This window comes from Catharus ustulatus, chromosome 40 (assembly GCF_009819885.2).
Source record: "Catharus ustulatus isolate bCatUst1 chromosome 40, bCatUst1.pri.v2, whole genome shotgun sequence".
Classification (NCBI taxonomy): Eukaryota; Metazoa; Chordata; class Aves; order Passeriformes; family Turdidae; genus Catharus; species Catharus ustulatus.
In genome coordinates, this window is record NC_046260.1 from 264197 (window position 1) to 286242 (window position 22046).

Below are 22046 nucleotides of genomic sequence, written 5' to 3' on the forward strand. Positions count from 1 at the left end.
GGGGAAATTTTGGGGCCATTTTTTGGGCTATTTTGGGGAATTTTTAGGGAATTTTTGGGTGATTTTGTGGCCATTTTTAGGGAATTTTTTGGGAATTTTTGGGCCATTTTTTCAAAATTTTGGGGCCATTTTTTGGGAAATTTTGGGGCTGTTTTTGGGGAATTTTTGGGTGATTTTTGGAGCCATTTTTAGGTTATTTTAGGTCATTTTTTGGTAATTTCAAGGTGATTTTAGGGCCATTTTTGGGGAATTTTTGGGGAATTTTAGAGCCATTTTTGGGGCAATTCTGGGGAATTTTGGGGCCATTTTTTTTTTAAATTTTTGGGTAATTTTGGAGCCATTTTTTAAACACTTTGGTGCCTTTTTTTTTCAATTTTTGGGAATTTTTGGGGCCATTTTCAGGTCATTTTGGGGCCAATTTTTGGGTAATTTTTGGGTAATTTTGGGGCCATTTTTGGGGAATTTTTGTTAATTTTGGGGCCATTTTTGGGGAATTTTTGAGCTATTTTGGATCCATTTTTTGGAAATTTTGGGTGATTTTGGGGCCATTTTTGGGGCCATTTTTTTTAATTTTTGGGGAATTTTTGGGGCCATTTTCAGGCAATTTTTGGGATATTTTAGGTCCATTTTTGGATGATTTTGGGCCATTTTATTGGAAATTTTTGGGCCATTTTTGGCGAATTCTTGGGGCCATTTTTTTGAATTTTTGGGGAAATTTTGGGCCATTTTTGAGGCATTTTGGGTCCTTTTATTTTACAATTTTTGGGAATTTTTGTGTAATTTTGGGGCCATTTTTGGGGGATTTTTGGGGAATTTTTGGGAAATTTTGGAGCCATTTTTTAGACACTTTGGTGCCTTTTTTTTTCAATTTTTGGGAATTTTTGGGGCCATTTTCAGGTCATTTTGGGGCCATTTTTGGGGAACTTTGTGGTCAATTTTTGGGTAATTTTGAGGAATTTTGGGGTGATTTTGGGAAATTTTTGGGTGATTTCAGGGCCATTTTTTGGGAATTTTTGGGTGATTCTGGGACTATTTTTTTGGGTGATTTTGGGGCCATTTTTGGGAATTTTTGGGTGATTTTGGGGCCATTTTTTTGGGTGATTTTGGGGCCATTTTTGGGGAACTTTGCAGTCAATTTTTGGGTAATTTTGGGGAATATTTGGGTGATTTTGGGGCCATTTTTTAGGAATTTTGGGGCCTTTTTTTTGAATTTTTGGGTGACTTTGGAGCCATTTTTGGGGAATTTTGGGACCATTTTGGAGGTAATTCTGGGAAATTTAGGAGCCATTTTTGGGTAAATTTTGGGGAATTTTGGGGTCATTTTGGGGGAATTTCTGGGTGATTTTGCAGCCATTTTTGGGGTAATTTTGAGGAATTTTTGGGCTGTTTTTGGGACAATTCTGGGCAATTTTTGGGCCATTTTTAGTGAATTTTGTGGCCATTTTTTTTAAATTTTTGGCAATTTTTGGAGTCATTTTTGCCCTCCCCTCCCCTCCCCCCCTCCCCTCCCCCAGACTCACCTGTGGGTGCAGGGGGGGCTGTGGGTGGGGGTGGGGGTGGGGCGGGGGGGCCCCGGGGCCGCCTCCCCCCCCCGGCCGCAGGGGCTGCTGGGAAGGCGGCGCCTCATGCTGGGGGGGGGCGCCCGGGCGGCCCAGCCTCACCTGGGCTGAGGCACCTGGGGAGAGAACAGATAAAACACACCTGAGACAGGTAACACACACCTGAGATACACCTGAGATACACCTGAACTGCCCTGAGCCACCCCAGCCTCACCTGGGCTGAGGCACCTGCAAATAAACACAGGTAACACAGGTAAAATACACCTGAGATACACCTGAGACACACCTGAGACAGGTAACACACACCTGAGTACACCTGAGTTACACCTGGGACAGGTAAAACACACCTGGGGACACCTGAGATACACCTGAGTTACACCTGAGATACACCTGGGTTACACCTGAGATACACCTGGGACAGGTAACACACACCTGGGGACACCTGAGAAGTGATAGCATACACCTGAGATACACCTGAGTACACCTGAGCCACCCCAGCCTCACCTGGGCTGAGGCACCTGCCAAAAAACACAGGTAAAATATACCTGAGATATACCTGAGACAGGTAACACACACCTGGATACACCTGAGATACACGTGAACCTGCCTGAGCCACCCCAGCCTCACCTGGGCTGAGGCACCTGGGGAGAAAACAGGTAAAAAACACATCTGAGTTACACCTGAGTACACCTGGGACAGGTAACACACACCTGGGGACACCTGAGATACACCTGGGACAGGTAACACACACCTGAGATACAACTGAGATACACCTGGGTACACCTGAGATACACCTGAGCCACCCCAGCCTCACCTGGGCTGAGGCACCTGGGGAGAGAACAGATATAACACACCTGAGACAGGTAACACACACCTGAGATACACCTGGATACACCTGAGATACACCTGAACCTGCCTGAGCCACCCCAGTCTCACCTGGGCTGAGGCACCTGCAAAAAAACACACCTGAGTTACACCTGAGATACACCTGAGTACACCTGAGATACAACTGAGCTCACCTGAGCTACCCCAGCCTCACCTGGGCTGAGGCACCTGGGGAGAAAACAGGTAAAAAACACATCTGAGACAGGTAACACACACTTGGGTACACCTGGGTTACACCTGAGATACACCTGAACTGCCCTGAGCCACCCCAGCCTCACCTGGGCTGAGGCACCTGAAAATAAACACAGGTAACACACCTGAGACAGGTAACACACACCTGGGTACACCTGACCTCACCTGAGTAACCCCAGCCTCACCTGGGCTGAGGCACCTGCAAATAAACACAGGTAAAAAATACCTGAGACAGGTGAGACACACCTGGGCACACCTGGGATACACCTGAACCTGCCTGAGCCACCCCAGCCTCACCTGGGCTGAGGCACCTGCAAATAAACACACCTGGGTTACACTTAGGTACACCTGAGTTACACCTGAGATACACCTGAGATACACCTGGGCACACCTGAGATACACCTGAGCTCACTTGAACCACCCCAGCCTCACCTGGGCTGAGGCACCTGGGGAGAGAACACAGGTAACACACCTGAGACAGGTAACACACACCTAGGCACACCTGAGATACACCTGAGATACCTGAGATACACCTGAGTAACCCCAGCCTCACCTGGGCTGAGGCACCTGGGGAGAAAAGAGATATAACACACCTGAGTTACACCTGAGATACACCTGAGACAGGTAACACACACCTGGGTACACCTGAGTACACCTGAGTTACACCTGAGATACACCTGAGATACACCTGAACTGCCCTGAGCCACCCCAGCCTCACCTGGGCTGAGGCACCTGCAAATAAACACAGGTAACACACCTGAGACAGGTAACACACACCTGGGTACACCTGAGATACACCTGGGATACACCTGAGATACACCTGAGCAACCCCAGCCTCACCTGGGCTGAGGCACCTGGGGAGAAAACACAGGTAACACACCTGAGTTACACCTGAGATACACCTGGGGACACCTGAGATACACCTGGAGACACCTGGATACACCTGAGCCACCCTGAGCCACCCCAGCCTCACCTGGGCTGTGGCACCTGCACAGAGGACATCACACCTGGGACAGGTGACAATCACCTGAGCCCCTCCCCCCACCTGAGCCCCTCCCTCACCTGTCCCCTCTCACCTGTCCCCTCCCTTACCTGTCCCCTCTCACCTGAGCCCCTCCCTTACCTGTCCCCTCTCACCTGAGCCCCTCCCTTACCTGTCACCTCTCACCTGTCCCCTCCCCCTCACCTGTGTGCGCGGGGCCCTCCTCCTCCTCCTCACACTCCACTTCCACGGTGCCGGTGAGGCGGGGGCGGCGTCCTGGGACAGGTGAGCACACCTGGGACAGGTGAGACAGGACAGGTGAGACAGGTGAGCACACCTGGGACAGGTGAGACAGGACAGGTGAGACAGGACAGGTGAGCACACCTGGGACAGGTGAGAGACACAGGTGAGACAGGTGAGCACACCTGGGACAGGTGAGAGACACAGGTGAGACAGGTGAGAGACACAGGTGAGACAGGTGAGTACAGCTGGGACAGGTGAGACAGGACAGGTGAGCACAGTTGGGACAGGTGAGACAGGTGAGAACACCTGGGACAGGTGAGATAGGAACAGGCAAGCACAGATGAGACAGGTGAGACAGGACAGGTGAGACAGGTGAGATAGAAACAGATGAGCACACCTGGGACAGGTGAGACAGGAACAGGTGAGACAGGACAGGTGAGCACACCTGGGACAGGTGAGACAGGAACAGGTGAGACAGGACAGGTGAGCACAGCTGGGACAGGTGAGACAGGTGAGCACACCTGGGACAGGTGAGACAAGACAGGTGAGAGAAGTGAGTACAGCTGGGACAGGTGAGACAGGACAGGTGAGATGGGACAGGTAAGCACAGCTGGGACAGGTGAGATGGGACAGGTGAGACAGGACAGGTAAGCACAGCTGGGACAGGTGAGATGGGACAGGTGAGACAGGTGAGCACACCTGGGACAGGTGAGATAGGACAGGTGAGAGAAGTGAGTACAGCTGGGACAGGTGAGACAGGACAGGTGAGATGGGACAGGTGAGAACCCCTGGGACAGGTGAGACAGGACAGGGGAGCACAGGTGAGACAGGACAGGTGAGAGAACAGGTGAGCACAGATGGGACAGGTGAGACAGGACAGGTGAGCACACCTGGGACAGGTGAGACAGGACAGGTGAGCACACCTGGGACAGGTGAGATAGGAACAGGTGAGAACACCTGGGACAGGTGAGACAGGACAGGTGAGACAGGACAGGTGAGCACAGCTGGGACAGGTGAGACAGGACAGGTGAGCTCACCTGGGACAGGTGAAATAGGACAGCTGAGCTCACCTGGGGGTACCTGAGCACACCTGGGGGTCACCTGTCCCCATGTGGGGTCACCTGTCCCACCTGGGGGTCACCTGTCCCACACAGGCAGCCCCAAACCCCAAACTGGGACCCCAAACTGAGCCCAAAACCCCAAACCGGGGGTCCTAAAACCCCAAACTGACCCCAAACTGGGACCCCAAATCTGACCCCAAACCCCTCCTGGGGGTCTCAGACCCCACCTGGGCTCTCTCACCCCACACCTGAGACCCCTAAAACTCACCCTGGGGGTGCTCAACCCCAAAGTGACCCCAAACTGAGCCCTGACCCCACACACAGACCCCAAAACTGACCCCAAATCTCTTTATGGGGGTTCTCAAACCCCAAAGAGACCCCAAACCCCAAACTGGGACATCAAAACTGGTCCCAAACCCCAAACTGGTACCCCAAAACTGACCCCAAACCCCTCACTGGGGGTCCTGAAACCCCAAACTGATCCCAAACACAACACTGGGACCCCCAAAGTGACCCCAAATCCCATAACGGGACCCCCAAACTGATCCCAAATCTCACACTGGGGGTCCTCAAACCCCACAGTGACCCCAAACTGAGCCCTGACCCCACACTGGGACCCCCAAACTGAGCCCTGACCCCAAAGTGACCCCAAACCCCACACCAAGACCCCAAAACTGAGCCCTGACCCCACACACAGACCCCAAAACTGACCCCAAATCTCTTTATGGGGGTCTCAAACCCCACCTGGGCTCTCTCACCCTACACCTGAAACCCCAAAACCTCAAAGTGACCCCAAACCCCACACTGGGGGTCCTCAAACCCCACACCAGGATCCCCAAACCGAGTCCTGAGCCCACACTGGGTCCCCAAAACTGACCCCAAACCCCATAATGGGACCCCCAAACTGACCCCAAATCTCACACTGGGGGTCTCAGCCCCCACTCAGGGTCCCTCACCCCATATGGGGACCCCTAAATCCCAACCTGGGACCCCCAAACTGATCCCAAACCCCAAATTGGGGGTCCTCAAACCCCACAGTGACCCCAAACTGAGCCCTGACCCCACACTGGGACCCCAAAACTGAGCCCTGACCCCACACTGGGACCCCAAAACTGAGCCCTGACCCCACACTGGGACCCCAAAGTGACCCCAAATCTCATTATGGGGGTCTCAAACCCCAAAGTGACCCCAAACCCCACACTGGGACATCAAAACTGATCCAAAACCCCAAACTGGTACCCCAAAACTGACCCCAAACCCCTCACTGGGGGTCCTGAAACCCCAAACTGATCCCAAACACAACACTGGGACCCCCAAAGTGACCCCAAATCCCATAACGGGACCCCCAAACTGATCCCAAACCTCACACTGGGGGTCCTCAAACCCCACAGTGACCCCAAAACTGAGCCCTGACCCCACTCTGGGACCCCCAAACTGACACCAAACCCCAAAGTGACCCCAAACCCCACACTGGGACCCCAAAACTGAGCCCTGACCCCACACACAGACCCCAAAACTGACCCCAAATCTCTTTATGGGGGTCTCAAACCCCACCTGGGCTCTCTCACCCTATACCTGAAACCCCAAAACCTCAAAGTGACCCCAAACCCTTCATGGGGGTTCTCAAACCCCACACCAGGATCCCCAAACTGAGTCCTGAGCCCACACTGGGACCCCAAAACTGACCCCAAACCCCATAATGGGAACCCCAAACTGACCCCAAATCTCACACTGGGGGTCTCAGCCCCCACTCAGGGTCCCTCACCCCATATGGGGACCCCAAAATCCCAACCTGGGACCCCCAAACTGAGCCCTGAGCCCAAATTGGGGGTCCTCAAACCCCACAGTGACCCCAAACTGAGCCCTGACCCCACACTGGGACCCCAAACTGAGCCCTGACCCCACACTGGGACCCCAAAGTGACCCCAAATCTCATTATGGGGGTCTCAAACCCCAAAGTGACCCCAAACCCCAAACTGGGACCCCCAAACTGACCCCAGACCCCACACTGGGACCCCAAAATCCCAACCTGGGACCCCAAAACTGAGCCCTGACCCCACACTGGGACCCCAAACTGAGCCCTGACCCCACACTGGGACCCCAAAGTGACCCCAAATCTCATTATGGGGGTCTCAAACCCCAAAGTGACCCCAAACCCCAAACTGGGACCCCCAAACTGACCCCAGACCCCACACTGGGACCCCAAAACTGACCCCTAACCCCACACTGGGACCCCCAAACTGACCCCTGACCCCACACTGGGACCCCCAAACTGAGCCCTCACCCCACTCCAAGGCTCTGGGGCTGCCCCAAAATCTTAGCCCCACTCTGGGGGTCCCTCACCCCAAATCAGAGGCCCACAAAATACATCCCCAGCCCCACAGACCCCAAACCCTCACCCCAAATCAGAGACCCTCACCCCAAACCAGAGACCCCCAAACCAGGGATCCCAAACTCCTCAGGCCCCAGACAGGGACCCCCAAACCCATCATCTCAAACCAGAGACCCCCAAACCCCTCACCCCAAATCAGGGACCCCAAACCCCCCAGCCCCTCACCCCAAATCAGAGACCCCCCCCAGACCCCTCACCCCAAATCAGAGACCCCCAAACTCCTCAAGCCCCAGACAAAGACCCCCCCAATCCACTCACAGTCTCTCACCCAAATCAGAGACCCCCAAACCCCTCACCCCAAATCAGGGACCCTCAAACCCCTCAGGCCCCAGACAGGGACCCCCAAATCCCTCACCTCAAATCCGAGAATCCCCAAATCCCTCACAACCCCTCACAATCCCTCACCCCAAACCAGAGAATCCCCCAAACCCCTCACCCCAAATCAAGGACCCCCCCCCAGCCCCTCTCAGCTCCTCACCCCAATCAGGGACCCCCCAATCCCTCACACAAAAGCAGAGACCACCAAAATGCACCCCCAGCCCCACAGCTGGAATCCCTAACTCTCACCCCAAATCTGAGACCCTCACGCCAAACCAGACAATCCCCCAGCCCCTCACTACAATCAGAGACCCCCAAACCCCTCACCCCAAATCAGAGACCCCCAATCCCCTCACCCCAAATCTGAGACCCCCAATCCCCTCACCCCAAATCTGAGACCCAAAACCTCTCACTACAATCAGAGACCCCCCAACCCCTCAGGCCCCAGACAGGGACCCTCAATCCCCTCACAACCCCTCACCCCAAATTAGAGACCCTCACCCCAAATCAGAGACCCTCACCCCAAACCAGGGACCTCCAGACCCCTCAGGCCCCAGACAGGGACCCTCAATTCCCTCACTACAATCAGAGACCCCCCCAAACCCCCTCATTACAATCAGGGACCCCTCAGCCCCTCTCAGCCCCTCACCCCAAATCAGAGACCCCCAAACCCCTCAGGCCCCAGACAAGGACCCCACAACCCCCCACCCCAAATCATGAACCCTCAATCCCCTCACAGCCCCTCACCCCAAATCAGAGACCCCCCCAATCCCCTCACCCCAAATCAGACACCCCCCCAAACCCCTCACCCCAAATCAGAGACCCCCAAACCCCTCAGGCCCCAGACAAGGACCCCCACAAACCCCTCACCCCAAACCAGGGACCCCCAAACCCCTCACCCTAAATCAGAGACCCCCAAACCCCACACAACCCCTCACCCCAAACCAGGGATCCCAAACCCCTCAGGCCCCAGACAAAGCCCCCCATCCCCTCACCCCAAATTAGAGCCCCCCAAACCCCTCACAGCCCCTCACCCCAAATCAGAGACATCAGAGACCCCCCCCCAATCCCCTCACCCCAAAACAGAGACCCCCAAACCCCTCAGGCCCCAGACAGGGACCCTCAATCCCCTCTCAGCCCCTCACCCCAAATTAGAGACCCCCCCCCAATTCCCTCACCCCAAACCAGGACCCCCAAACCCCTCACCCTAAATCAGGGACCCCAAACCCCTCTCAGCCGCTCACCCCAAACCAGAGACCCCAATCCCCTCACAAACCCTCACCCCAGATCAGAGACGCCCCCTCCCCTCACACAAAACCCCCCGGATCCCCTCAGGCCTCCCCAGCCCCCCCCCCATGGTGATTCGCTCAGCCCACCCCGAGCCCCCCACAGCCGGGGGTCCCTCGCCCCCTCCCCGCTCCCCCGTTACCGATGGCTCCCGGCCGGTCCTGCCTCTTCACTGGGGGGTGAGGGGAGCCCGGAGGGGGGAGGCGGAGGAGGAGGAGGCGGAAGGACGGGACAGGAGGGGGGGGCTCCGGGGAGGCGCCTCCGCTCCCGCTCCGCCTCCAACGCCAAATGGCGGCCGAGTGCCCCCCTCCCCCTACGGGAGACCCCCCTCACCACCCCCAGAGCCCCCCCCGGGCCCCCCCGAGCCCCCCTCCGCCCCTTCTCCCTCAGGGCTCACGGGAAATGGAGTCCGGGGGGCTGAGGGAGACGCCGGCAAATGGCGGCGGCCGCGCGCGCGCCCGGCGAGATCTCGCGAGAGCGCCCATTGGGAAAGCGTTGCGCTCTCGCGAGATCTCGTACCGCCCCCCCGCCTTCCTCCTCCCCCTCAGCTCCTCCCGCCTTTCCCCTTTCCCGCCCTCTCTACCCGCCCCCCCGCAGATCTCGCGAGATCTCCCATTGAAACTCATTGAGACCACGCGAGATCTGGTTCCCCCCTGTCCCTCGCTCCTCCTTCCCGCCCTCCCGCAGCGCCAAATGTCGCGAGACCTCCCATTGAGTCGCACTGCGATCTCGCGAGATGTCGCTCCTCCCGCCCTCTTAAGGCCCTTCCCACACGCCAGGTCTCGCGAGATTCCTTTGCGTTTGAATGGGCGCACAGCGCTCTCGCGAGACCTCGGCCCTCCCCTGCCCACTCTCGCTAATCCAGCCCTCCCTACCGCCACGTGAAGTCTCGCGAGATTGTAACGCTTTTCTATGAGCGCTGTCGCCGAACTTTAGCCCTCTCCTTCTTTTCTTCCTTCCTTCCTCCCCTTTCCTTCAGGCCTTCCTCCCCCACCCTCATCCCCCTGCCGCCAAACGACGTCGCGCGAGATCATACCGCTTTTCCTACGGGCTCTCTCGCGAGACTTCAACAATCCCCACAAACTGAGGCTTCTCCCTCGTTCCTGCCTCCTTCCCGCCCTTCGTGCAAATCTCGCGAGATCGCCGTGCGTTTCAATGGATGTTCTCGCGAGATTTAACCCCTCCTTTCCCTCGCTACCCGTTCCCGCCCTACCGCCGCCTGAATTCTCGCGAGACCTCAGAACGTTTCAATGGGCAATCCCGCTAGATTTCAGTTCCCCTGCTCGTTCAGCCTCGAAAAGTCTCGCGAGACCTCTACGCATCTCAGCGGGAGCTACGTGAGATTTTAACCCTTCCCTCGCCAGTCTTCCTGAGTCTCGCGAGATCTTAACACTTCTGTGTGAGAACTCTCGCGAGATTCCGTTCCCATCTCGCTGCCTCCCCTTTCCCACCGCTCTCGCGAGATTTGAAGTGGAGGAAACCAACTGAGTAGCTCGGCTTTGCCACGCCCCTTTGTGGGCGTGGCTTGATGAAAAGAGGCGTAGTCAGTCCATAGAGTCATTCACTTGTCTCCATTTCCGGGCTGCACCGGCACTTCCGGCCTGGAGGCCGCCATCTTGGAACAGTGGGCGTCGCCATCTTGGAAAAGTAGGAGTCGCCATCTTGAAACAACGGGCGCTGCCATCTTGGCTGTGGCGCAGAGCATGACGGGATTCCCCTCCCGCCCATCCCCCTCCCTTCCAGAAATTTCCGACAAATTGTTTTGGGTTTTTTTGATCCATTTTTTTATCCAAACGGAGCCAAAACGGAGCGGAAACACAAAAAAATCCCCGTTTTCGCCCCAAAACGCGCGCGTGGGGGAGGGAAAGGAAGGGGGGGGGTCCCCAAAGGTCACCTGGGGGTCACCCTGACGGTCACGGGGTCATCGGGCCTCCCCCACGTCCCGGTGACCCCAGGTGAGCTCAGGTGTGGCACCAGGGGTCAGCCCAGGTGGCCTCTGGATGACCTCAGGTGTGGCCCAGGTACCCGCAGGGCGACCTCAGGTGACCTTGGATGTACCCAGGTGTACCCAGGTGTCCCCAGGTGTTCCCCAGGTGTGTCACAGGTACCCGAAGGGTGACCTCAGGTGACCTTGGATGGACACAGGTGTGCCCAGGTGTGTCCCAGGTACCTGCAGGGTGACCTCAGGTGACCTTGTATATACCTAGGTGTGCCCAGGTGTGCCCAGGTGTGTCACAGGTACCCCCAGGTGTGTCCCATGTCACCCCAGGGTGATCTCAGGTGACCTTGGATGTACCCAGGTGTGCCCAGGTGTGTCCCAGGTGTGTCCCACGCACCCCCAGAGTGACCTCAGGTGACCTTGGATGTACCCAGGTGTGTCCCAGGTGTGTCCCAGGCACCCCCAGCGTGACCTCAGGTGACCTTGGATGTACCCAGGTGTGCCCAGGTGTGTCCCAGGTACCCACACGGTGACCTCAGGTGACCTTGGATGGACACAGGTGTGTCCCAGGTGTGCCCAGGTGTGTCCTACGTCACCCCAAGATGACCTCAGGAGCTGCCAGGTGTGTCCAGGTGTACCCAGGGCACAGCCAGGTGTGCCCAGGTGTGCCACAGGTACCCCCAGGTAAGTCCCAGGTACTCCCAGACGGATCCCAGGCCTTCCAAGGTGACCTCAGGTGACCCCCATTACCATACCCAGGTGTGCCCAGGTGAGTCCCAGGTACACCCAGGTGAATCCCAGGTGCCCCCAGGTGTCCCCAGGTGTCCCCAGGTGTGCCCAGGTGTGTCACAGGAAGTAGTCGGCCACGGGTTTCTTGGCGGGGATGCCGCGCGTCTCCTGCGGCGCCGCCTCGAAGATGATGAACTCCTTCTGCAGGTGCTCGTCCAGCTCCAAGATGGCCGCCACGTTCCCGCACCTGCCAGGCACACAGACTCATTTGCATCTCATTTGCATCTCATTTGCATACCATTAAGAGTTTTTTTATTATGTTTTTGCCCCATTCTCACCTGTCCAGCCGACCTGGAAGCCCCAAAACCCAACCTGACTCACCTGAGTCCCCCCACCTGTCTTCCCTCCATGTCCCAGAATTCATTTGCATCTCATTTGCATCTCATTTACATCTCATGTGCATATCACTAAGAGTTTTAAATTGAGTTTTTAAAGAGTTCTCACCTGTCCCGCTCACCTGGAGCCCCTCAGGCTCACCTGAGTTCCCTCACCCCAGTCCTCTCCATAGCCCAGCCCAAATTTGCATCTCATTTGCATACTGTTTGCATCTCATTTGCATCTCATTAACAGTTTTTAAATATGTTTTTAGTGGGTTCTCACCTGTCCAACTCACCTGGAGGACCAAAACCCAACCTGACCCACCTGAGTCCCCCCACTTATCTTCCCTACATGTCCCAGCATTCATTTGCATCTCATTTGCATCTCATTAAATATTCAAATTAAGGTTTTTGTCCCATTCTCACCTGTCCTGCACACCTGGAGCCCCTCAGGCTCACCTGAGTCCCTCACACAAACCACATACAAGTACCAGTTAATTACCACTCAATAACCACTTAATTACCACTTAATTACCATCTCATTAGCATACCTGTAGCACTAATTGGGCACCAATCCCACCCTCCCATCCACCTTCACCTTCCTGTCCAGGTGCGCCCAAACCTCACCTGTACCTCACACAAACCCCATACAATTATCAGTTAATTAACACTTAATTACCAGCTAATTAGCATCTCATTAACATACGAATCACAGTAATTAAGCACCAATCCCACCCTCCCATCCAACTCCAGGACTCCATCCTGTGCTGTACAGGTGTGCCCAAACCTCACCTGTCTCTCACACAAACCCCATACAATTACCAGTTAATTAACAGCTAATTACCAATTAATTAGCATCTCATTAGCATACGAATAACAGTAATTAAGCACTAATCCCACCCTCCCATCCATCTCCAGGACCCCATCCTGTCCCATACAGGTGTGCCCAAACCTCACACAAACACCAACAATTATCAATCAATTACAAATTAATTAGTATTAATAAGCATCTCATTAGCATGCCTGTAGCACTAATTGGGCTCCAATCCCACCCTCCCATCCACCTCCACCTTCCTGTACAGGTGTGCCCAAACCTCACCTGTCCCTCACACAAACACCACACAATTACCAGTTAATTAACTCTTAATTACCAGTTAATTATAAGCTAATTAGCATCTCATTAGCATACAGATAGCACTAATTGGGTTCCAATCCCACCCTCCCATCCATCTCCAGGACCCCATCCTGTCCTGTACAGCTGTGCCCAAACCTCACCTGTCCCTCACACAAACACCACACAATTACCAATTAATTAAGACCTAATTACCACTTAATTACCAGTTAATTAGCATCTCATTAGCATATCTGTAGCACTAATTGGGTTCCAATCCCACCCTCCCATCCACCTCCAGGACCCCACCCTGTCCTGTACAGGTGTGCCCAAACCTCACCTGTCCTATACACTATACTGGGTAATTAACACTTAATTAGCATCTCATTAGCATCTCATTAGCATACCTGTAGCAGTAATTAGGCGCAGACCAGACGGTCAGCACGGTCTCCCCGAAGTGCCACTTGTAGCCCTCCATGACGAGCTGGTGGGCGCGGCAGATCATCGACACCTCGTTGGCCGCGTTGAACTGCGCGACGACGTCGGAGCCGAACAGGTAACCCGCGCCGCGGGGGGACACGCCCCAGCCTGTGGTGTCTGACAGGTGAGATACAGGTGTGACAGGTGAGATACAGGTGTGACAGGTGTGACAGGTGTGACAGGTGTGACAGGTAACCCGCGCCGCGGGGGGACACGCCCCAGCCTGTGGTGTCTGACAGGTGAGATACAGGTGTGACAGGTGAGATACAGGTGTGACAGGTGAGATACAGGTGTGACAGGTGTGAACAGGTAACCCGCGCCGCGGGGGGACACGCCCCAGCCTGTGGTGTCTGACAGGTGAGATACAGGTGAGATACAGGTGTGAACAGGTAACCCGCGCCGCGGGGGGACACGCCCCAGCCTGTGGTGTCTGACAGGTGTGACACAGGTGTGACAGGTGTGAACAGGTGTGAACAGGTAACCCGCGCCGCGGGGGGACACGCCCCAGCCTGTGGTGTCTGACAGGTGAGATACAGGTGTGACAGGTGTGACAGGTGTGAACAGGTAACCCGCGCCGCGGGGGGACACGCCCCAGCCTGTGGTGTCTGACAGGTGAGATACAGGTGTGACAGGTGAGATACAGGTGAGATACAGGTGTGAACAGGTAACCCGCGCCGCGGGGGGACACGCCCCAACCTGTGGTGTCTGACAGGTGAGATACAGGTGAGATACAGGTGTGACAGGTGTGACAGGTGAGATACAGGTGTGACAGGTGTGAACAGGTGTGAACAGGTAACCCGCCCCTCGAGGGGACACGCCCCAGCCTGTGGTGTCTGACAGGTGAGACAGGTGTGACAGGTGTGAACAGGTAACCCGCACCGCGGGGGGACACGCCCCAGCCTGTGGTGTCTGACAGGTGAGATACAGGTGTGATACAGGTGTGACAGGTGTGAACAGGTAACCCGCGCCGCGGGGGGACACGCCCCAGCCCGTGGTGTCTGACAGGTGAGACAGGTGAGATACAGGTGTGACAGGTGTGACAGGTGTGACAGGTGTGACAGGTAACCCGCGCCGCGGGGGGACACGCCCCAGCCTGTGGTGTCTGACAGGTGTGACAGGTGTGACAGGTGAGATACAGGTGTGACAGGTGAGATACAGGTGTGACAGGTGAGACAGGTGTGACACAGGTGAGACACAGGTGACACAGGTGAGACAGGTGAGACACAGGTGAGACACAGGTGAGACAGGTGAGACACAGGTGAGACAGGTGAGACACACGTGAGACACAGGTGAGACAGGTGAGACACAGGTGAGACACAGGTGAGACACAGGTGACACAGGTAAGACAGGTGAGACACAGGTGAGACAGGTGAGACAGGTGAGACACAGGTGAGACAGGTGAGACACAGGTGAGACACAGGTGACCTGTCCCCACCCCTCACACCTGTCCCACCTGTCCCAGGTGAGCTCACCTTCGGGGTCAGACCACAGCAGGTCGCACATGGGGCCGTCGTGCGGCACCTCCTGCTTGCGGTCGATCGTTCGGATCTGATCCAGGGTCTGGATGGACGGGGAGAGGCCGCCGTGAACGCAGAAAATCTGGGGGGAAAAACACAAATTTGGGGGTTTTGGGGGGGTTTGGGATTTTTTAAATTTTTTTGTATTTTTTTGGAATTTTTTAGGAATTTTTTTTAGAATTTTTTCAGGATTTTGGGGGAATTTTTTTTTATTTTTTGGGGATTTTTTAGGGATTTTTGGGGATTTTTTTGAGATTTTTTGGGATATTTTTAAAATTTTTTATGAATTTTTTTGGGTTTTTTTAAGGATTTTGGGGGGATTTTTTAGGTATTTTTTGAAGGATTTTGGGGGGATTTTTTTTTATTTCCTGGGGGTTTTTTTTATTTTTTATTAATTTTGGGGGGATTTTTTGGGGGGGATTTTTTTGTGATTTCCTGGGATTTTCTTGGGATTTTTAATGAATTTTAAGAGGATTTTTTGGGGATTTTTGGGGATTTTTTTGAGGATTTTTTTTAAATTTTTTAAAAATTTTTAGGGATTTTGGGGGGATTTTCTAGGGATTTTTTGGGGGATTTTTTAGGGATTTTTGGGGGGATTTTTTAGGGATTTTTTGGGGGATTTTTTGGGGTTTTTTAAATTTTTTTAAATTTTTGGGGGATTTTATGGGAATTTTGGGGATTTTTGGGGGGATGTTTTGGGGATTTATTGGGATTTTTTGGGGATTTTTTGGGGATTTTTTGAGGGATTTTTTTAGAATTTTTTGGAGGTTTTTTCAGGTTTTTTGGGGATTTTTTTTATTTTTTGCGGATTTCTTCAGGGAATTTTTTGGGGATGTTTTTACATTTTTTGAGGATTTTTAGGGATATTTTGGAATTACTTGGGATTTATTTTTTTAATTTTTGGGGATTTTTTGGGATTTTTTTTTTTAATTTTCTATGAATTTTTTGAGATTTTTTGGAGGATTTTTGGGATATTTGGGGACATTTGGCACCCCATCCCTTCCCACCTGCCCCAGGTGTGCCCAGGTGTATCCCAGGTGTCCCCAGGTGTGCCCAGATGTCGCCAGGAGTGTCCCAGGTGTGCCCAGGTGTGTCCCAGATGTCCCCAGGTGTATCCCAGGTGTATCCCAGATGTCCCCAGGTGTATCCCAGGTGTCCCCAGGTGCGCCCAGGTGTGCCCAGGTGTTTCCCAGGTGTGTCCCAGGTGTGCTCAGCTCCCCCCAGGTGTATCCCAGGTGTGCCCAGGTGTGCCCAGGTGTCCCCAGCTCCCCCCAGGTGTCCCCAGGTGTGCCCAGGTGCGCTCACCTTGCCGTCGATGATGGCCGACAGGCTCAGGTAATCGAAGATCTCGGTGCAGTAGCGCCACACGGTGACCGAGCCGTACTTGCGCAGGCACTCGTCATAAAATCCGTACACCTGTGTGATCTGCCGCGACTCGTGGTTACCTCTGATCAGAGTGATCCGGTCTGGGTACCTCACCTGGGCACAGGTAACACACCTGAGTCACACCTGAGCACAGGTAATCATCATACAGGTACAGCACTGCCTGTGCCAGGTGTGCCCGTACACCTGGGTGATCTGCACAGGTAACACACCTGAGTCAGGTACAGCACACCTGAGTCACACCTGGGCACAGGTAACACACCTGAGTCACACCTGTACAGGTACAGCACACCTGAGTCACACCTGGGCACAGGTAACACACCTGAGTCACACCTGTACAGGTACAGCACACCTAAGTCACACCTGGGCACAGGTAACACACCTGAGTCAGGTACAGCACACCTGAGTCACACCTGGGCACAGGTAACACACCTGAGTCACACCTGGGCACAGGTAACACACCTGAGTCAGGTACAGCACACCTGAGTCACACCTGGGCACAGGTAACACACCTGACTCAGGTACAGCACACCTGAGTCACACCTGGACACAGGTAACACACCTGAGTCAGGTACAGCACACCTGGCTCAGGTAACATATCTGGATCACACCTGGGCACACCTGGACAGGTAAGACAACATTGGGGACACAGCCAAGGTGCACAGGTGAGGGGTGTGGCCACACCTGATCTGCTCTCTGTGTCTCACCTGTCCCAGGGATCCCTCACCTGTCCTGGGTGTCCCTCACCTGTCTCACCTGTCCCAGGTGTCCTTTACCTGTACCAGGTGTCCCTCACCTGTCTCACCTGAGCACACCTGTCATACCTGTTCTAACCTGTCCCTCACCTGTCTCACCTGTCTAACCTGTCCCTCACCTGTGTCACCTGCCTCACCTGTTCACACTTGTCACACACACCTGGGCACACCTGTCCCTCACCTGCCCCAGGTGAGCTCACCTTGTAGCCCAGGAGGAACAGAAATGTCCCTCACCTGTCTCACCTGTCACACACCTGTCCAGGTGAGCTCACACCTGTCCCACACCTGTCTCACCTGTCCAGGTGAGCTCACACCTGTCACACACCTGTCTCATCTGTCCAGATGAACCCATATCTGTCCCTCACCTGTCTCACCTGTCCAGATGAGCTCACACCTGTCCCACACCTGTCCAGGTGAGCTCACACCTGTCACACCTGTCCCACACCTGTCCAGGTGAGCTCACTTTCAGTGCCAGCAGCAGCAGGAACATCTCCACGCTGTCACATCTGTCCCACACCTGTCCAGGTGAGCTCACACCTGTCTCACCTGTCCAGGTGAGCTCACCATTAGCACCAGCAGCAGCAGGAACGTCTCTCCACTGTCACACCTCTTCAGGTGACCTCACACCTGCCACACCTGTCCAGGTGACCTCACACCTCCCACACCAGTCTCATCTGTCCAGGTGAGCTCACACCTGTCCCACCTGTCTCACCTGCCCAGGTAAGCTCACCTGAGCACACCTGAGCTCTCACCTTGAGCGCCAGCAGCAGCAGGAACGTCTCCACGCTGTAGAAGCCGCGGTCGACGAAGTCGCCCATGAACAGGTAATTGGTCTCAGGTACATCCCCGCCCACCTGGGGACAGGTGAGACACAGGTGAGACAGATGAGACAGGTGAGACACAGGTGAGACAGGTGAGACAGGTGAGACACAGGTGAGACACAGGTGAGACACAGGTGAGACACAGGTGAGACAGGTGAGACAGGTGAGACACAGGTGAGACACAGGTGAGACACAGGTGAGACACAGGTGACACAGGTGAGACACAGGTGAGACAGGTGAGACACAGGTGAGGTCACTCAGGGGTCACTCAGGGGTCACTCAGGGTCACTCAGGTCCCTCACCCTGAACAGCTCCTTCAGGTCGTAGAACTGCCCGTGGATGTCCCCGCACACCTGGGGACACAAAACCAACAAAATATCCAAAATCACCAAAAATTCGCCAAATTTGTAAAAAATAAACCCAAAAATTCCCCAAAAAATTTCCCAAAAAATTCCCAAGAAGTCCCCAAAAATCAAAAATTTTCCCAAATTTTCCGCAATTTCCCCTCTCACCGTGACGGGGGAATCGACTCTCTGCACGTTGCTCTCCTCCACCAGGATCTCCCTGCAATTAATTAATATTAATAATTATTAATTAGCATTAATTAGTGTTAATTAGTGTTAATTAGAGTTAATGACCAGGTTTCTACTTGACCAAACCCCCAATTAACACCTTAATTAACTCCAAAAACCCCCTCTAATTAACTCCAAACCCCTCTAATCACCCCTAATGACCAATAATAACCATTAATAATAATTACAGTAATTTCACGACCATAAGGCGCACCGGGCTATAACGCACACTTCCGGGGTTGGTAAATTCCCAACTCTGTCCATATAAGGACACACCGGGCTATAACGCACACTTCCGGGGTTGGTAAATTCCCAACTCTGTCCATATAAGGACACACCGGGCTATAACGCACACTTCCGGGGTTGGTAAATTCCCAACTCTGTCCATATAAGGCACACCGGGCTATAACGCACACTTCCGGGGTTGGTAAATTCCCAACTCTGTCCATATAAGGACACACCGGGCTATAACGCACACTTCCGGGGTTGGTAAATTCCCAACTCTGTCCATATAGGGACACCGGGCTATAACGCACACTTCCGGGGTTGGTAAATTCCCAACTCTGTCCATATAAGGACGCACCGGACTATAACGCACACTTCCGGGGTTGGTAAATTCCCAACTCTGTCCATATAAGGACACACCGGGCTATAACGCACACTTCCGGGGTTGGTAAATTCCCAACTCTGTCCATATAAGGACACATCGGACTATAACGCACACTTCCGGGGTTGGTAAATTCCCAACTCTGTCCATATAAGGACACCAGACTATAACGCACACTTCCGGGGTTGGTAAATTCCCAACTCTGTCCATATAAGGACACACCGGGCTATAACGCACACTTCCGGGGTTGGTAAATTCCCAACTTTGCCCATATAAGGACACACCGGGCTATAACGCACACTTCCGGGGTTGGTAAATTCCCAACTTTGCCCATATAAGGCGCACCGGACTATAACACACACTTCTGGGGTTGGTAAATTCCCAACTCTGTCCATATAAGGACATACCGGGCTATAACGCACACTTCCGGGGTTGGTAAATTCCCAACTTTGTCCATATAAGGACACACTGGGCTATAACGCACACTTCCGGGTTTAGGAAAAATTTTTAGTCATAAGGGTGCGCCTTATAGTCGTGAAATTACTGTAATAATAACTAATAATCATTAATCAGCGCTAATTACCGGGCCTTGGCGCACAGGGCCTTGACCAAACCCCCCAATTAACACCCAGAACTCCCTAATTAACCCCTCTAATTAACCCCAGGCCCTCCTAATCACCCCTAATGCCCATTAATAATCATTAATAACCATTAATAATCGCTAATTACCAGGTCTTGACCTCCTTCTCCTTGCCAAAACCCCCAATTAACACCTTAATTAACCCCAGAAACACCCACTAATTAACCCCAGACCCCTCTAATCCCCCCAATGACCATTAATGACCATTAATAATCATTAATAATGATTAATAATGATTAATAATGATTAATTAGCACTAATTACTGGGCCTTGGCCTCACTCTCCTTGCCAAAATCCCCAATTAACACCTTAATTAACCCCAAAAATCCCCTCTAATTAACTCCAAACCCCTCTAATCACCCCTAATGCCCATTAATAACCATTAATAACCATTAATAATAATTAATTAATATTAATTATCGCTAATTACCGGGCCTTGGCGCACAGGGCAGGGCCTTGACCTCGCTCTCCTTGATGAGCTCACAGCGCCGGAGCTGCTCCATCTGCCGCTCCAGGTCACTCAGCTCCCCCATGGCGGCCTAATTAGCTCCTAATTAATCAATTAATAGCGTCATTAATTAATTAATTACCTCCTGGGGGGCTCTGGGGGGAATTAATAAAATCTGGGGGTAATTAATGAGGTCTAAAGGTAATTAAAAACCAATTCCTCATTAAAAATGGGGATTGGAAGGGGGTAAAACCTTCCTGGATGTGTTAATTAATCCATTAATTACTTGATTAGAACCTGATTAATTAATTAATATCTTCATTAATTAATGGGGCAGCTCCTGGGAGGGTAATTAAGGAGTTTTAAGGGTAATTAATGAGATATTGGGGTAATTAAAAACCAATTTCTCATTAAAAAGGGGTGAGGAAAGGGTTAAAAGTCTCAGGAATGCACTAATTAATCCATTAATTAATTAATTAAAACCCTAATTAATTAATTAATTCAATCCTGGGGGTAATTAATGAGCTCTAGTGGTAATTAATGAAATTTTGGGGTAATTAAGCCTCAATTTCTCATTAAAAAGGGGATGAGGAAAGGGTTAAAAGTCTCGGGAAAGCAGTAATTAATCCATTAATTAATTAATTAAAACCCTAATTAAATAATTAATTCAATCCTTGGGATAATTAATGAGCTCTAGGGGTAATTAATGAAATTTTGGGGTAATTAAAAGTCAATTTCTCATTAAAAATGGGATAAAAAAGGGTTAAAAGCTTCCTGGATGGGCTAATTAATCAGTCAATTAATTAATTAGGGGCCTCATTAATTAATTAATTCAATCTTGGGGTAATTAATGAACTCTGGGGGTAATTAATGAGGTTTAGGGGTAATTAATGAGTTCTGGATTAATTAATTTCTCATTTAAAGGGGTGGGGAAGGGGGGGAGGAACCATTATTAATTCATTAATTAACAATAATTAATTAATGAGGGCATTAATTAACACCCAAAAAATCCCCAAAAAATCCCAAAAAATCCCAAAAAAATCCCCAAAAAATTCCAAAAAAAATTCCCAAAAAATCCCCAAAAAATCCCAAAATTCCAAGGAAAAAAACCCAAAAAATTCCAAAAAATTCCCCCCCAAATTTTCCCAAAATCCCCAAAATTTGCTCCAAAAATCCCCCCCAAAATTTCCCCAATTGCCCAAAATTCTCTCCAAAAAAATCCCAAAATTTCCCCCAAATTTCCTCGAAAAATTCCCCCCAAAATTTCCAAAATCTCCCCAAAAATTTCCCCCCAAAAATCCCCCAAAATTTTCTGAAATCTTGAAAATTCCCCCCAAAATTCCCCTCAAAAATCCCCAAAAATTAAAAAAAAATCCCCCCAAATTTCCCAAATTTTCCCCAAAATTCCCCAAAAAATTTCCCCAAAATTCTCCCCAAACCCCTAAAAAAAAATCCCCAAAAAAGCAAAAAAAATTCCAAAAAAATTCCCCCAAATTCTCCCTATAATTTCTCCAAAATTTCCCAAAAATCTCCCTAAAAATTCCCAAAAAAATCCCAATTTTTCTCCAAAATCCCCCCAAAATTTTCCAAAAAAATTCCAAAAAATTCCCCCAAATTTCCTAAACTTTCCCCAAAATCCCCCCAAATTTTCCCAAAAAATTCCTAAAAAATTCCAAAAAAAATCTTTAAAAATTCCCCAAAAATTAAAACAAATTCCAAAAAAAACCCCAAAAAAATTCCCAAAAATT

The 22046-nt window shown here is 52.1% G+C and overlaps 2 protein-coding genes across 3 annotated transcripts; both read right to left on the bottom strand.

Moving 5' to 3' along the window:
* Positions 1-3465: 3465 nt before the first annotated feature.
* Positions 3466-10624, bottom strand: LOC117010226 (sal-like protein 2). Its single transcript, XM_033084518.1, has 4 exons — positions 10485-10624; positions 9062-9304; positions 3823-3913; positions 3466-3490 (listed from the first exon to the last, which is right to left on the bottom strand). Exons 1-4 carry the CDS (start codon positions 10622-10624, stop codon positions 3473-3475), a joined length of 492 nt encoding a protein of 163 aa, XP_032940409.1. The 3' UTR covers positions 3466-3472.
* Positions 10625-11639: 1015 nt separating this feature from the next.
* Positions 11640-21238, bottom strand: PPP4C (protein phosphatase 4 catalytic subunit). Of its 2 annotated transcripts, XM_033084512.2 has the most exons (9): positions 20312-21238; positions 19794-19819; positions 18544-18595; positions 18334-18384; positions 17963-18064; positions 16378-16551; positions 15028-15154; positions 13483-13672; positions 11640-11834 (listed from the first exon to the last, which is right to left on the bottom strand). In XM_033084512.2, the coding sequence occupies exons 1-9, from the start codon at positions 20381-20383 to the stop codon at positions 11705-11707; spliced, it is 924 nt and encodes a 307-aa protein (XP_032940403.1). In that variant the 5' UTR covers positions 20384-21238; the 3' UTR covers positions 11640-11704. The 2 variants fall into 2 exon arrangements, with proteins under 2 accessions (XP_032940403.1, XP_032940405.1); XM_033084514.2 differs by lacking the exon at positions 19794-19819 and having other exon boundaries at positions 20281-21234.
* Positions 21239-22046: the final 808 nt, after the last annotated feature.

Excerpts from the sequence above, each read along its gene's own strand:
- LOC117010226 (XM_033084518.1), bottom strand. The coding sequence starts at position 10,624 with ATGCTCTGCGCCACAGCCAAGATGGCAGCGCCCGTTGTTTCAAGATGG. Across the intron at positions 9,305-10,484 it reads CAGCCCGGAAATGGAGACAA|GGAGAAGGGGCGGAGGGGGG; the intron begins GTGAATGACTCT and ends GTGAGCCCTGAG. Across the intron at positions 3,914-9,061 it reads GGACCGGCCGGGAGCCATCG|GTGTGCTCACCTGTCCCAGG; the intron begins GTAACGGGGGAG and ends CACCTGTCCCAG.
- PPP4C (XM_033084512.2), bottom strand. The coding sequence starts at position 20,383 with ATGGGGGAGCTGAGTGACCTGGAGCGGCAGATGGAGCAGCTCCGGCGC. Across the intron at positions 18,596-19,793 it reads GCCCTGTGCGCCAAGGCCCG|GGAGATCCTGGTGGAGGAGA; the intron begins GTAATTAGCGCT and ends AATTAATTGCAG. Across the intron at positions 16,552-17,962 it reads TGCTGCTGCTGGCGCTCAAG|GTGAGGTACCCAGACCGGAT; the intron begins GTGAGAGCTCAG and ends ACCTGTGCCCAG.